The 15,845-nt window shown below is 67.8% G+C and overlaps 1 protein-coding gene across 3 annotated transcripts; it reads left to right on the plus strand.

Annotated features, from left to right (window-relative positions):
- The first annotated feature begins 215 nt into the window (after positions 1-215).
- Positions 216-13,191, plus strand: ARFGAP1 (ADP ribosylation factor GTPase activating protein 1). 3 transcript variants are annotated; one of them, XM_062204472.1, is made up of 14 exons: positions 216-302; positions 1,490-1,553; positions 1,814-1,923; positions 2,025-2,196; positions 2,516-2,616; positions 3,387-3,473; positions 3,765-3,861; positions 5,660-5,716; positions 6,208-6,240; positions 6,832-6,861; positions 7,380-7,436; positions 11,555-11,614; positions 12,176-12,243; positions 12,663-13,191. In XM_062204472.1, the coding sequence occupies exons 2-14, from the start codon at positions 1,494-1,496 to the stop codon at positions 12,964-12,966; spliced, it is 1,236 nt and encodes a 411-aa protein (XP_062060456.1). In that variant the 5' UTR covers positions 216-302; positions 1,490-1,493; the 3' UTR covers positions 12,967-13,191. The 3 variants fall into 3 exon arrangements, with proteins under 3 accessions (XP_062060456.1, XP_062060457.1, XP_062060458.1); XM_062204473.1 differs by lacking the exon at positions 6,832-6,861 and having other exon boundaries at positions 12,663-13,187; XM_062204474.1 differs by lacking the exons at positions 6,208-6,240; positions 6,832-6,861 and having other exon boundaries at positions 12,663-13,190.
- Positions 13,192-15,845: the final 2,654 nt, after the last annotated feature.

Here is a 15,845-nt window from a genome sequence, read left to right on the forward strand (position 1 = left end):
CCGCTCTCCTCTCGAGACCCCGACCCGCGGGGACACCCCGCTCACGGTGCCCGGGACCCGCCCCCGCGCAGCCGCGACCCTCCTCCTGCCCGGACCCCGGCGACCGCAAGGAAGGTGCGTCTCCATGGCGACCGGCTGGGGTGGCGGCCGGAAGTCCCGCCCCGCCGCGCTGACCGCCTCCCGTGAGGCCTTGCAACGCGCAACGTTGCCGGAAGCCGGTGGCCGCGGGGGGCGATCCGCGCGCGGTGCGGGTGGCGGAGCAAGCCTGTCGTGGACCCCAGCCCCGGCCGGCCTCTCGCCAGGTGAGCGCGCGGCCCGGTCCCGCGGCGCGGGCTCCCGGCCCGGTCGGGGCGACATCGCTGTCGGGCGCGCGGGGCCCTCCCGGGCGGACCCCCGCACCCCTTCCCTCGCGAGCCTGAGTCCGCCCGCGGCTCTGCGTGGGCCCGGGGCCGGGCGGGGCGCAGCCTCCGGGGCCGCGGACCCGCGGAGTGGCAGCCGCCTTGCCGGCCCCCGCGCTGGTGCGGACGCCGGTGTTGCGGGAGAGAGGGCGGGCGCGGGCTCCTCACGCGGCCTTTCGCGTGCGTGGGCTTGCGGGGCGGCGGGGGCCGGGCTCGGACGCGATCCGCTTCGTGGGAGCGACCGGGGCCGCGGCGCTCGGGCGCGGGGCCCCGCCGCGTGCGCTGTTCCGAGCGAGACGGGCACCCGCGTTCGGCCCCGCAGGAGGGGACGCGGGGTCCTTGGACGCTCCGGGGAGTGGGCGGGGGCGCTGCGGACGCCGGCGTGGGCCCCGGGGGCCTCCCTGAGCCGTGCGCGCGTCCCCGCCGCGGCTCCCCGCGCTCCTGCGCAGGGCCGTCTGCACGTCGGTAACGTCAGCCTGAGAACCGGCCGCTGTGGCGATTGCCCCAGCCCTGGCCTGGGACTTCCCGACCCCGGCCCAGGCGCGCGCCGTCAGCTGCGCCCCGGGCCCCCACTGCGGCCACTGTGACCGCAGACCTGTGGCGGCGGCGGCTCTGGTGAGCGGTGCCAGCCCAGACTCGGCAGGCAGGAGGGCGCCCGGCGCAAACTTGGTTTTCCCGCTTGGACCCCAGAATCCGGTGTCTGTTTCCTAACTTCAGATGGCGTCAAGCTGGGTGCTGGTGCAGGGGTCAGGGGTCAGGGGTCAGGGAGCTAGAATGAAGTGGGCGGGTCCATCGTGGTTCTGTCTAAGCTGCATCTGGACAGGAAGTGGCACCTGCCGGGCTGTCTGCTCGCTGGGTGCCCGTGTCCTCGCAGCCGGCGTTGCCGTGTGACTAGGAGTGGACACAGCAGGGACCACACGGGGTGTGTGTGTGCAGGGGGCCTGGGGCCCAGGGTGTGCGGGACCAGGCCGGGCTCACCCCACCATGGGGTGCGCGGAACCAGGGCTCCACCCCTTTCTCCAGTTGGAAGCTTGGATTGTGTGTGTTCTGGTTGTGAGTTAATCGGGCCACACGCCGTTCTGTCTCCACAGCGTCATGGCCAGCCCGAGGACCCGGAAAGTTCTGAAGGAGGTCAGGGTGCGGGACGAGAACAATGTGAGTGTGGGGCCGCCTGTGGCTGTCGTGGGGCCACGGCCCTCCTGTCGCCCGGGGCCGTCTGCCTGGCCTTCCTACTGGACGGTTTCCCCGTGGGGCTGCTCTCCCCTCGTGCCGGCTTCCTGGCAGGATCGGCGGCCACCCCGTGCCACTTGCCGTGCCGCCTGGGCCTCCCTCCTCCCCGGGGTCCTTGTGTGTGGCGTTGGGCTCTCTGGCCCTGCCCCGATCCCCTGGCGAGCCGTGTGTGGCCCCCTCTGCAGGTCTGTTTTGAGTGTGGTGCTTTCAACCCCCAGTGGGTCAGTGTGACCTACGGCATCTGGATCTGCCTGGAGTGCTCGGGGAGACACCGCGGGCTGGGCGTGCACCTCAGGTCAGCGCCCCGCCTGCACCCGTGTCTGTGGGGGCCGGGGCGGGGGCTGCCCCGATGCCCCCTGGTTGGTAACGAGGCCAGCGCCCACCTCCGGCTTCCAGCTTCGTGCGCTCGGTCACGATGGACAAGTGGAAGGACCTGGAGCTGGAGAAGATGAAGGTCGGGGGCAACGCCAAGTTCCGGGAGTTCCTGGAGTCCCAGGCCGACTACGACCCCTGCTGGTCCTTGCAGGACAAGTACGAGAGCAGGGCCGCGGCCCTCTTCAGGGACAAGGCAAGTTCTCACGGCGCCGGCCGTGGGGCTCGCGTGGCCCCTGTCCTGGCCACGGCAGCGGGCGGCCTGGGGCGCGATCGCAGGGGAAACGAGGAACCGCGGCGTGCGGGGCCGCCCCTCCTCTCGGGTCAGGACCTCGGAGAAGCGGTGGAGCCGTGGCTTAGTTCACGTGGGGTCCCTGTGCTCTGGGGCTGCACTGTTCACCTGAGCACGGCCAGACTGAGACGGCCATGGGCCACGCTGGGCGATGCTGGGGCCTGGGGGAGGTGTGGGGCGCGTGGAGGTGATGCGCGCCCTGACCTCCCACGCTCCCCGTCAGGTGGCCACCCTGGCTGAAGGCAGAGCGTGGTCTCTGGAGTCGTCGCCTGCCCAGAACTGGACCCCACCCCAGCCCAGGACGTCGTTGGCCACTGCCCACCGGTAGCTACGCCCCTAGCTCTTCCTGGCCCGGCCCCAGTCGTAGCTCAGGATCCCCGCGCTGCTGTGGTGCCACCAAAATGCCCGAAGCAGGACGAGCCCTTAGCAAGAAGGCGGCCAAGAAAGACCCACGCGAAATAGTGGGGTGAGAGCAGCGTCTCCCCTGCCCAGTGTGAGCGCTGCTCTCCCTCCCAGATAGACTACTGCCCCCCTGCAGCCTGGGGAGCAGGGCTGTGTGTCGCCAGCGCCCTGTCCCTCTGAGAGTCACTATCCTCTGGGGCGGCCCTGTGACCGCTGAGCTGACCCCAGAGTGGCTGCATCCCACGTCCTGCTGTGTGGGGGCTGCAGTGGGCGCTGGGGCCGCCCCTTCCCCTCTCCCCTGCCTCCTGTGCACGCTGGTACAGGGCCTGCCGGGCAGCCAGCGCTATGGTTTTTAAAAAGGTTGTTGGAGAAGCAGAGACACAGAGACCGTGGGTCACTCTCCGGATGGCCGCCGTGGCCAGGTCTGGGGCAGGCTGGCGCCAGGAGCCAGGGGCTCCGGCCAGGTCTGCCACACAGGTGCAGGGACTCGGGTAGTTGTGCCCCTTGACCCAGCAGCCGATACAGGTGCTGGCAGCACAGGTGCCACAGTGCTGGGCCCTCAGGTCCCTACAGCTGAGCCCGAGCAGCCTTTCAGATAGAGCAGGGCCGGTGTGACGTGAGCCCCGCCCCCTCCCCGTCCCCGTCCCCGTGGCCTTGCTGGGGCTGTCGGTGTCACTGGCTCTCGGTCGCAGGGCCTCCGGGCAGACTCAGAACGTGGCCGCATCCGCAGACAAGGCCTTCGAGGACTGGCTGAACGACGACCTCAGCTCCTACCAGGGGTGAGGGCTCCCCGGCTGGGGGTCCCACGGGCAGGGTCGGTTTCTCTGTGGAGGGTGTGGGGTTAGAGGTTGACTGGCGAGCCCTGGCCAGCCCAGGTTTGAGTGGAGGGGCAGGGCCCTTCCCCTGGAATCTGCCTGTCAGGGAGTCGCCGGGTGAACTGTCCTGGTTGCTGGAACCTTCGGGAGACGGACAGCACGGCTGTGGCCATGGGCCCCCTGCACTCTGTCGGGCGCAGGCGCCGTCGGGGTCCATGCTGCAGCCGTCGGGCTGACGTCGGCGCTCACTTTCAGGGCCCAGGAGAATCGCTACGTGGGGTTTGGGAACACGGTGCCGCCTCAGAAGAGAGAGGACGACTTCCTGAACAGTGCCATGTCCTCGCTCTGCTCGGTGGGTGCCCCTCCCCCGCCTCCAGTGCCGTCTAGCCAAAACACGTATCTGCGTTGGGGTTTCTTCTTCTTAGGGTTGATGTATTTGACAGGCAGAGTGACAGAGAGGGGAATGGAGCTGGAGAGCTCTTTGTCTGCGAGGTCACTGCCAGGGCTGAGTCAGACTGGAGCTGGGAGCCGGCAGCTCTGGTTTGCCTCGTGGGTGGCAGGGGCCAGGCACTGGGGCCATCCTGCGCCGCCCTCCCAGGCGCAGGGAGCAGCCGGGACTCCCTGGTGCCGTGATCCGGATGCCGGCGCTGCAAGTAGAGGCCTCCCCAGCTGGGCCCCAGCTCAGTCCCTGGTGTGTTTGTTCCTGTTTGAAAGCAGAGCCACAGAGACTTCCATCCGTGGTTCACTGCCCAGATGCCTGCAACGGCCAGGCTGGGCCAGGCCAAAGCCAGGAGCCCAGACTCCATCCTGGTCTCCCACGGGGGTGCAGGGGCCCAAGTCCTTTCCAGGCACGTCCGCAGGGAGCTGGATCGGAAGCAGAGCACCGGGACGTGCTTGGGCACGGCGCTGTTACAGGATTCCAGCGTCGCAGGCGGCAGCCGCGCCCCGGCTGGCCCCTGACACACAGACTCTGTCTAACAAGGCGCCTTCCTCCCACGAACTGAGGTCCCGTGTGGAGGCCACGTGGCCATCCTCTCTCCAGCGGGGACACTGGGCACCGTGGGGAGCCGGCCTGGCCTCTTGGCTTCCCCGGAGCCAGGTTCCATGTGGGGATGGTGGCCGGCAGCTGGAACCTGCTGAGGCTGGAGATACCCAGGCCGGAGCTCAGGGTGTGGCAACACGCTCACTGCCCTGTGCTGGTGCCAGCGACGCCAGGCGTCACCTTTGTTCCCTGAGGGCACTTTGCTTCTGAGGACGGATTCTCACTGCTGTGGTGACATCTGTGATGCCCACGGCGGCCACCGTGTGCCGGTGGCGCAGCCGTCCTGGACGAGGGGAAGGGCTCTTTTTTAAAAATTTATGTTTTATTTATTTGAAAGGCAGTTAGAGAGAAAGAAAGAGAGATCTTCCACTGGTTCGCTCCCTAAATGGCTGCCAGGGGCATGACTGGGCCAGGCCACAGCCAGGAGCCTCTTCCGGGTCTCCCACACGGGCGCAGGGGCCTAAGCACTTGGGCCGTCTTCCACTGCTTTCCCAGGCCATAGCAGAGAGTTGGATCGGAAGTGGAGCAGCCAGGACTGGAACAGGTGCCCACATGGATGCTAGCATTGGAGGTGGTGGCTTTACCCACTGTGCCACAGTGCTGGCCCCAGGGAGGGCTTTTTTTTTTTTTTTTGGCAGGCAGAGTTAGAGAGAGAGAGAAAGGTCTTCCTTTTTGCCATTGGTTCACCCTCTAATGGCTGCTGCAGCTGGCGCTGCACAGATCTGAAGCCAGGAGCCAGGTGCTTCTCCTGGTCTCACCTGTGGGTGCAGGGCCCAAGCACTTGGGCCATCCTCCACTGCCTTCCTGGGCCACAGCAGAGAGCTGGCCTGGAAGAGGAGCAACCAGGACAGAACCGGCACCCCAACCGGGACTAGAACCCGGGGTGCTGGCACCGCAGGCGGAGGATTAGCCCAGTGAGCTGCAGCGCCGGCTCCCAGGGAGGGCTTTTTAGACTAACTTAAAGCAAGGTGCAGAGATGGGCTGTGGGCGGCGAGCAGGTGTGGTCCTCAAAGCCTCACGCAGGGTCTGGTGGTCAGTGGGGTCAGGCGGTCAGCGGGGTCTGGCGGTCACAGTGGGGCTGCCACATTGCCATTCTCATGCCTCTCAGGGTTGGAGCAGTTTTACCACCGGAGCGAGCAAGTTTGCCTCAGCGGCTAAGGAGGGCGTAAGTACCTGGTGACGTCTGGCCCTGGGGGCCGGGCTGTGTCGGGACCCCTGGGGCTCCCCCCACCTCCCGCGAGGGCCTCACGCCCCCAGCAGAGTGGCCTGCGGCGTTGGCAGCTGCAGGTGCAGCGGCAGGTGTCTGTCCACGGGTCTGAGAGCAGCTGCCTGTGGGCGGGGCAGACGGGGCTCACCTGGTGGACAGGTCGTGGGCTCCTGAGTCCCTGAGTCCCTGCCTCTGGCCCTTTCAGAACACGAAGGGGCTGGGTTTTCTCTCGTGTCTGCCTCCCCCTTGGTCGGGACAGAGAGTGACACAGGAAATGAGTGGGTGGGCCCTGGGTGGGAAGGCCTAGGGCGCTCTTCCGGCGCGGCCCTGGGAGTCGCTGCTGGTCGAGCTGTGAGAAGCCGGTCCTGGGACGGAGTCATGGGCACCCACGGGCAGGAAGTGCAGGCCAGGCCCAGCCGGCTGACTCACCAGCCCTGTTTCCCTCGCAGGCTACAAAGTTCGGATCCCAGGCCAGTCAGAAGGTAACCGAGGGGCTCTGCCCTGGCGCGTGCTGAGGCCTCCTCACGGTGCCACCACGTGCTCTGGGCGCTGCTGGTTCTTCCAGGGCCCCCAGCCAGCACTTGTAGCGGGGAGTCAGGGTAGGGTGGGCCCCCTCTGCCTCTGGGCGGGAGCCGCCTCCTCGCCGAGCAGGTGAACGGGGCGGGGGGCTCTGCCCCTGGGGTGCGGCTCTGCTGCGGGTGGCGGTGGGGTCCACCATGGCATTCCTGTTGGTTGGTGGCCCCCGTGGGTGACACGTGGTCAGGGCTGGGGCCCAGGGCCCCCTCTGTCCCTGGGGAGTTTCCAGGCCCTGCAGTGAGGCCGGTCCCTCACGGCCACAGGCACAGCTCCTCAGGAGGGCTGTCTTCCCGCCATGCTGTCCCCCTTGCTGCCTCCCCGGTGCTCGCCCAGGTCTGGAAGGCGGGAGCCGGGGGGAGGCTGGGACGCCCTGCCTCGGGGGTGCCCCAGTCCAGCCGAGGGCTGAGATCTGGAGGTGTTCCTGGGTGCTGTGGAAGCCGCGTGCAGCACCTCGCTCTCTCTCTCTCCTAACCTGCCTCCTCGCTGTCTGGGTCGAGTTTTGGGGTCACAGGCAGCAGCCAGAGCCGGTAAAGCCCTGTGCTCGGTGCATGCCCGCGCGGTGCATGCTGTTGCCGGCCGCGGAGAATGGCTTCGTCCCCGCTGGCCGCCGAGATGGGGCTGCTGGGGAGGTCTCCCTGTCGCCCTGGGTGCCCACGGGGAGGCGGCCTGTGCTCCTGTCACCGTGACGTGGCTCTTTCCCTAGCAGCGTCTGCTGGAGCCCCGGCCTCTGTCCTCCCTTCTGTCCAGGTGGTCAGGGCCTGGGTCAGGGCGCTCATGGGAGCCCAGTGCGGCCGGCAGGGCGGGAGTGAGGTCAGTTCTGTCCTCAGGCCAGGGCGCCTGGGCCCACCCAGATGTGTCTGTGTAAGCTGAGCCGCCAGCAGCTGTGGGGACAAGCCTGGGCTCCCCCTGCTGTCGTGGGGGCCCTTCCTGGGGCGGGCAGCAGCCACGTGCCCGTGGGGTGGCCCCAGGACCTTGGCCCTGGGCACGCCGGTCCCACTGCCACCCCCCGTGGGCACCCGTGAGCTCTGCGGCTTCCTTCCCACAGGCCTCTGAGTTGGGCCACAGCCTGAACGAGAACATTCTCCGACCAGCTCAGGAGAAGGTAACGGGGCCGTCGCCATGGCCTGTGGGGAGGGGCGGGGGGCTTCTGTGGCCAGGGGCCTCTGCATGAGCTGCTTCCGAGGTCCCGGGTGAGTGCTGGAACCCCTCAAGTCTGAAACTCTGAGACCAAAATCCTAAAAGCAGGACTCTGGAGAAGTAATTGAAAATCCTGTAAAAGACGCTGCTTACGCTTCGGGGTCCCGGTCGGGAGGTGTGGGCACAGCACCCTGGGCCACCCCAGCGTGACCACCGGCGGACAGGCAGGTGTCGCCGTGCGTGTCCTCGGCTGGGGCTGGGCGCTGGCGGCTCGTGGCTGAGGGGCGTGGCCAGGTAACTCATGGCTGCGTGTACTCAGGCACCTGCAGGGCCGAGGTCAGAGGTGGTCTCACACCCCCCAGGGGTCTTATAGGCAGGGGGCCGCCTCAGAGACAGGACCTCCAGCCCAGCTCCCAGGGAGACATTGGCCTCCAGTGTCAGTCACCACCGCCCAGGAGGAGGCGCGTCCTCCCCTCGTGCCCTCACGCACACGGGTCCCAGCCGTCCACGTACACAGCACAGGCTGTCCTCACACACACACGGCACAGGCTGTCCTCACACACACACGGCACAGGCTGTCCTCACACACACACGGCACCGGCTGTCCTCACACACACACGGCACAGGCTGTCCTCACACGCACACGGCAGAGGCTGTCCTCACACACACACGGCACAGGCTGTGCTCACACACACGGCACAGGCTGTCCTCACACACACGGCACAGGCTGTCCTCACACACACACGGCACAGGCTGTCCTCACACACACACGGCACAGGCCGTCCTCACACACACACGGCACAGGCTGTCCTCACACACACACGGCACAGGCTGTCCTCACACACACACGGCACAGGCCGTCCTCACACACACACGGCACAGGCCGTCCTCACACACACGGCACAGGCCGTCCTCACACACACACGGCACAGGCCGTCCTCACACGCACACGGCACAGGCCGTCCTCACACGCACACGGCACAGGCCGACCTCACACGCACACGGCACAGGCCGTCCTCACACACACACGGCACAGGCCGTCCTCACACACACACGGCACAGGCCGTCCTCACACACACAGCACAGGCTGTCCTCACACACACACGGCACCGGCCGTCCTCACACGCACACGGCACAGGCCGTCCTCACACGCACACGGCACAGGCCGTCCTCACACGCACACGGCACAGGCCGTCCTCACACGCACACGGCACAGGCCGTCCTCACACGCACACGGCACAGGCCGTCCTCACACGCACACGGCACAGGCCGTCCTCACACGCACACGGCACAGGCCGTCCTCACACGCACACGGCAAAGGCCGTCCTCACACGCACACGGCACAGGCCGTCCTCACACGCACACGGCACAGGCCGTCCTCACACGCACACGGCACAGGCCGTCCTCACACGCACACGGCACAGGCCGTCCTCACACGCACACGGCACAGGCCGTCCTCACACGCACACGGCACAGGCCGTCCTCACACACACGGCACAGGCCGTCCTCACACACACACGGCACAGGCCGTCCTCACACACACACGGCACAGGCCGTCCTCACACGCACACGGCACAGGCCGTCCTCACACGCACACGGCACAGGCCGTCCTCACACGCACACGGCACAGGCCGTCCTCACACGCACACGGCACAGGCCGTCCTCACACACACACGGCACAGGCCGTCCTCACACACACGGCACAGGCCGTCCTCACACACACACGGCACAGGCCGTCCTCACACACACACGGCACAGGCCGTCCTCACACACACGGCACAGGCCGTCCTCACACACACACGGCACAGGCCGTCCTCACACACACACACGGCACAGGCCGTCCTCACACACACACACGGCACAGGCCGTCCTCACACACACACACGGCACAGGCCGTCCTCACACGCACACACGGCACAGGCCGTCCTCACACGCACACGGCACAGGCCGTCCTCACACGCACACGGCACAGGCCGTCCTCACACACACACGCACACGGCACAGGCCGTCCTCACACACACACGCACACGGCACAGGCTGTGCTCACACACACACGCACACGGCACAGGCTGTGCTCACACACACGGCACAGGCTGTGCTCACACACACGGCACAGGCTGTGCTCACACACACGGCACAGGCTGTGCTCACACGCACACGGCACAGGCTGTGCTCACACGCACACGGCACAGGCCGTGCTCACACGCACACGGCACAGGCCGTGCTCACACGCACACGGCACAGGCCGTCCTCACACACACGGCACAGGCCGTCCTCACACACACACGGCACAGGCCGTCCTCACACACACACGGCACAGGCCGTCCTCACACACACGGCACAGGCCGTCCTCACACACACACGGCACAGGCCGTCCTCACACACACACGGCACAGGCCGTCCTCACACACACACGGCACAGGCCGTCCTCACACACACACGGCACAGGCCGTCCTCACACACACGGCACAGGCCGTCCTCACACACACACGGCACAGGCCGTCCTCACACACACACGGCACAGGCCGTCCTCACACACACACGGCACAGGCCGTCCTCACACACACACACGGCACAGGCCGTCCTCACACGCACACACGGCACAGGCCGTCCTCACACGCACACGGCACAGGCCGTCCTCACACGCACACGGCACAGGCCGTCCTCACACGCACACGGCACAGGCCGTCCTCACACGCACACGGCACAGGCTGTCCTCACACACACACGCACACGGCACAGGCTGTCCTCACACACACACGCACACGGCACAGGCTGTCCTCACACACACACGCACACGGCACAGGCTGTGCTCACACACACGGCACAGGCTGTGCTCACACACACGGCACAGGCTGTGCTCACACACACGGCACAGGCTGTGCTCACACGCACACGGCACAGGCTGTGCTCACACGCACACGGCACAGGCTGTGCTCACACGCACACGGCACAGGCTGTCCTCACACGCACACGGCACAGGCTGTCCTCACACGCACACGGCACAGGCTGTCCTCACACGCACACGGCACAGGCTGTGCTCACACGCACACGGCACAGGCTGTGCTCACACGCACACGGCACAGGCTGTGCTCACACACACACGGCACAGGCTGTGCTCACACACACACGGCACAGGCTGTGCTCACACACACACGGCACAGGCTGTGCTCACACACACACGGCACAGGCTGTCCTCACACACACACGGCACAGGCTGTCCTCACACACACACGGCACAGGCTGTCCTCACACACACACGGCACAGGCTGTCCTCACACACACGGCACAGGCTGTCCTCACACACACACGGCACAGGCTGTCCTCACACACACACGGCACAGGCCGTCCTCACTCACACGGCACAGGCCGTCCTCACACACACGGCACAGGCCGTCCTCACACACACACGGCACAGGCCGTCCTCACACACACACGGCACAGGCTGTGCTCACACACACACGGCACAGGCTGTGCTCACACACACGGCACAGGCTGTCCTCACACACACGGCACAGGCTGTCCTCACACGCACACGGCACAGGCTGTCCTCACACACACGGCACAGGCTGTCCTCACACGCACACGGCACAGGCTGTCCTCACACACACGGCACAGGCTGTCCTCACACACACGGCACAGGCTGTCCTCACACACACACGGCACAGGCTGTCCTCACACTCACACACACACGACACAGGCTGTCCTCACACACACGGCACAGGCTGTCCTCACACACACGGGTCCCAGCTATCCACGCACATGGCGCTGCTGTGCCAGGTCCCAGCTGGCCATCCTGTGCTCTCCGCTGCACGGTGCCGGTGCCGGTGCCGGGTGCCTGCAGCACCTTCTCCCCCTCCTTGATCTTTCTCCTCCCCTGGGAGTTTTGTGATTCCCGCTTTGAGGGTGTAGGTGGGGGTTTTGGGATCCTGATGTTGCCCCGGGGGAGCCACGGGCCCCTGCTGTCCCTCATCTGTCACCATGGCGCAGGGCCCTGGGGACGCGGTGTCCTGATGCCGGCATCGCTGCTGGCCCAGCCCGCTCCTGGGCACCTGCTCCAACAGGGACGTTTGCTCCACGCAGGTGAAGGAGGGAAGGATTTTTGACGATGTGTCCAGTGGGGTCTCTCAGTTGGCGTCCAAGGTAGGGCAGCCCCGCCTGGCGTGGGCTCGGCCAAGCCAGTCTCCATATTCCGGGCCGCCCTGAGGGCAGGGCTGGCGGCCTCAGCCAGCTGTGGCAGGACCACCGTCCTCGAGGCGGAGCCGAGTGGCAGGGATGTGCCTGTTGCCCCTGGCTTGCGGAATATGGAGGCAGCTTGGCCTGGCGGGGACTTGCCAGCCGCTAACCTGTCGCCCCCTCTGCCCTTGCTGCCGTGGCCTTTCCCGTGGTAAGTGCCCACACGCCTGCCACTGCTGCACGGCCTCGGGGGGTGGTCATGGAGCTGACTCGCAGGGAGGGCTCTGGGCGGGACCTGCGCTGTCCCTTGTCCCCTGCGTGTGGTGAGCTGGGCACAAAGTGGCCCTGCCTGAGAGAGCTGTGTCCCCCTGCACATGCGTGTGTGTTGTGTGTGACGTCGGACACCCTTATTTCTGAATCCTGTCCACGTCTTCTTAGCAGGATCTTGTGTGTGTACATGCGTGTTTGTGTGGCACGTGCAAACGTGTGTTCGGAAGGTTCTAACCAGCCCTCCCCTTTCCCGTCCAGGTCCAGGGAGTGAGCAGCAAAGGCTGGAGGGACGTCACCACCTTCTTTTCTGGGAGAGCAGAGGAGAGGTAGGCGGTCCCCAGGCGCCCGGCCATGGCTGTGGCTGGCGCACTGCCCCCGGCCTCGGGCAGCGGCTGCTCGGCTCCCAGTGGCACAGGCCCGGGCCCCGCCCCTCCCATCACCGTCAGGGCTGGAGCTGGTGGGAAGGCCTGCGTGTTTCTGGGCTTTTCTGTCCTGATCCCTGTAAGAGCCCAGCGTTTAGGCTTTGCTATCCGAGTGCCGTCCCCGGGGACAGTGGCTGCGGAGGCCTCTGTCCCCTGCCCTCACCCTGTGTTCTGTCCCGGTGTTGGCACAGCTCCGCGGGGCGCTGGCCCCTGCCGGGTGGGGCAGGGCTCGGGGTGGGTGGGCCCTTGGGGACTGGGCTGGGGCCCAGAGCAGCCAGCTGTGAAGTTTTGCGAAAATCACCAGAGCTCTCTGCCCCTCGCAGCTCCCAGAACAGCGGTGGGGACGGCGTGCAGGGCAGTGCCCTGGACCAGAGCTTCTGGGAGACCTTCGGCAGCCCCGAGCCCCCCAAGGCCAAGTCCCCAAGCAGCGACAGCTGGACCTGCGCCGACGCCTCGGCCGAGAAGCGGAGCTCGGACAGCTGGGACGTGTGGGGCTCGTCCGCCAGGAACAGCAACAGCGACGGCTGGGAGAGCGGCGAGGGCGCCAGCGGCGAGGGCAGGGCCAAGGCCGCCAAGAAGGCAGTGCCGGCCCCCGCCGAGGAGGACTGGGACAACCAGAACTGGTAGGGCGAGCCGCAGGCGCCCGCCATTGTGCACTTTGCCCCATCCTCCTCCTCCCCTTTGACCCCAGAACCAGCGACTGTCTCGGGGGACACCGGGCTCGGCACCGCCTGCCTGGCATGGAGCGCCTCGGCGCGTGGGCAGGCGTCCGTGCGTCCCCGCTGGACCCAGAGCGGCCCTCGGACTCCGTGGGGCTGGGCGCGAGGCCCCGTCGCGGGCGGCCCCGGGGGCTGGGACCGCGGCCCGGGCAGCGCTGTCAGCCGTGCTGGTGTCGTTGAAATGTTTTTAACTTTGAAAGTCTGCGCTCGCTCATCTTTCCTCCTGGAGAGAACGCCGGGGGCTTCAGAGGCGGGAAACCGAAAGCCACTGCGGCCGGCTCCCACCTCCCGTCCACTCCCCCCCAGGGGCTCTCCGTCCGCCCTGTCCAGCCCCCAGCTTCACCCACAAGCCCTCCCCAGCGGCTGCACCCGGCTCTGCGCGGCCCCGCCACACCGGAGCCGTCTGCACCTGCACTCAGCTGTCTCAGAAGCAAACCCAGGGCCAAGTGTGGGCGGGGCAACGGGTGGGAGGGGCCTGGAGGTGGCGACCACCCCTGGCTGTCCAGGGCGTGTGCTGGGCCTCCCGCTGCTGCCCCACACCAGCCCCTGGCTCCGCACGGCCAGCGCCGGCTATGTTGCGGGGAGAAGCAGAGCCCTCCTGGGCCCACGCAGGTGTGGGTGCTGCGTGTGCTGAGCCTCCGCTCCCACAGCCAGGCCTCTGCACTCCCAGCCTCACCGGCAGGGCTCAGACACGGTCCCTGTGGCAGAGGGCGGGCGGGGCTGCCAGGCTGAGTCCTGTGGGGGCCTGGCAGGACCTGGGCTGTGCCGGGGCAGCACCACACGCACACAGGAACACACAGACACCTGCCGAGCCCAGGGGCCCGCCGCCAGCACAGGTGTACATGGCGGGTGCAGCGCTGGGCCGGGTGGGGCAGGCCCTGTGCATGTGTGGGAGCCAAGAGAGGCGTGAGCCAGCGCCCTTGCTGCTCCTGCCGCCCCACGTGGCAGGGGCCGCTGCCTCCCTGGCCCTCCCGGGAGGCCCAGGTTCCCCCTGGAGTGCGCATCAGCCCCTGGGCCGGGTCCTGCCGCCCCACGTGGCAGGGGCCGCTGCCTCCCTGGCCTTCCCGGGAGGCCCAGGTTCCCCCTGGAGTGCGCGTCAGCCCCTGGGCCGGGTCCTGCCGCGGCGGTGGTGGAAGAGCGTGGCCTGTGCTCACCCCAGTCCGTGTCTGGAACCCATGTCTCCCACCGGTGGCCACCCGAGGGTCCTGTCCTGGTCAGCACTTCAGGGTGGATGAGCTGCAGGACACGCTAAGGCAGAGGTGGCTGTCACAGGCCAGGCTGAAGCCACGGAGCCCTGCCCGTCGGGAGCGTGTGTGGACATTGGCCTGGGAGCTGCCTCGCTGTGTGGCTGCCCCGCCTCGCGCCCATTCCCAGCCATCCAGTGTGGCCTGGCAGGGAAGCAGCGGGTCTCGTGGGTCCCTGCCTTGCCCTTTCTGACCCCACCCGTCGAGGGGGAGAGCTCTGGGTTTGGGGGCTGCAAGGCTTTCCCCCCCGGCCCCAGGGTCTCCCTGTCTAGGCCCTGCTATCGCCGGTGGTCTGAGAGCGCTGTGGGGGTGTTTGGGTGTCCCCATGGTGGACCAGACGCACTGGCACGAGCTTGTTCCAGGGTCCTGGGACTGACCTAGTGGGGGTCACAGCTTCACCGCCCCAGGGCTGGCCCTGCTGCGTCCTGGTACACAGTGCAGGCTTGAGATGGACGTGCAGGGGTGACCCAGGCAAGGAGCCCATGCCCAGTCCTCTGTCTTCACGGGCCTGGGCGGGGTGGCCCTGGGTGGCCTGACTTGTCCTCACCCTGGTGCTGCCCAGTGATGGTCCCAGGCCCGGGCCTCCTGCCTCCAGCACAGGTCACTTCTATGGTCTGTCCTCTGCCTGCCACCCAGGGTTCTCCTGCCGTGCCCACCTCTGCCTCCGGAGGCTGAATCAGGCCGGCCCCTCCCACTGGCCACCGCCCACGGTGGGGCTTGGGAGCGGCGCCCCCATCCCACCCCCACTGTCTTCCCCTGCTGCAGTCAGGCGGGGACGGGGCTGTGAGGATGGAGTTCCCAGGCCGGCACCGAGGCAGCATCAGGGGTGGGCTCGGGTGAAAGCCGGGACTGGGGTGGCGATTTGGGTGCTCCCCAGGGCTGTCGGGGAAGCTGACAGGGCCATGCTGACCCCTGGGCTCGGCTGTGAGAGGGCTGGGTGTGCTGTGGTGGCCGCAGCAGCCAGTTTAGCAGAAGGTGGGCCAGGGGTGCATGCAGGGGATGGACAGGTTTCCCGGCTGTCCCCAAGGAGGCCAGCCTGCGGGGGCCCCAGTCTCTGCCCTGTGGGTCCCTGGGCCACCACCTGGCCGGGAGGGGCCGGTGTGGAGTGAGGCCTGGGCAGGAGCTGTTGCCCGGAGCCCGGTGTCTGTGGCAGCAGTGGGCGCAAGGAGCTGGGGGAGGGTGGGGCACACGGTGGCTCTCGGGGAAACACCCCTTGCAAGGTGTCCGGGGTGGGGCCGTCGAGGGCTTGTGGAAAACCCTGGAGGACAGGGAGGCTGGAGCGGCCCCTGCCGCCGTTGGCCAGGGGCCCAGAGGAGCCCCCACCTGCTGCCTCCAGGTGGCGCCAGGTGTCTGCCGCTCTAGGCCTGGGGCCACGGCCTGCTGTCACACTGGGACCACTGTGTCCCTCCTTGTCCAAGATACCGCCCTGGGCAGCGGTCAGGAAGGGTGGAGCCAGGGCTGGGGAGGAGGCGGGGGCTGGGCTGAGCTGTGACGTCTGAGGGGCCTCCCTAGAGCCCCTGCCTCGCTGCGGCCACAGCAGGAC

This window comes from Lepus europaeus, chromosome 10 (assembly GCF_033115175.1).
Source record: "Lepus europaeus isolate LE1 chromosome 10, mLepTim1.pri, whole genome shotgun sequence".
Lineage (NCBI taxonomy): Eukaryota > Metazoa > Chordata > Mammalia > Lagomorpha > Leporidae > Lepus > Lepus europaeus.

Excerpts from the sequence above, each read along its gene's own strand:
- ARFGAP1 (XM_062204472.1), top strand. The coding sequence starts at position 1,494 with ATGGCCAGCCCGAGGACCCGGAAAGTTCTGAAGGAGGTCAGGGTGCGG. Across the intron at positions 1,554-1,813 it reads GGGTGCGGGACGAGAACAAT|GTCTGTTTTGAGTGTGGTGC; the intron begins GTGAGTGTGGGG and ends CCCCCTCTGCAG. Across the intron at positions 5,717-6,207 it reads CCTCAGCGGCTAAGGAGGGC|GCTACAAAGTTCGGATCCCA; the intron begins GTAAGTACCTGG and ends TTTCCCTCGCAG.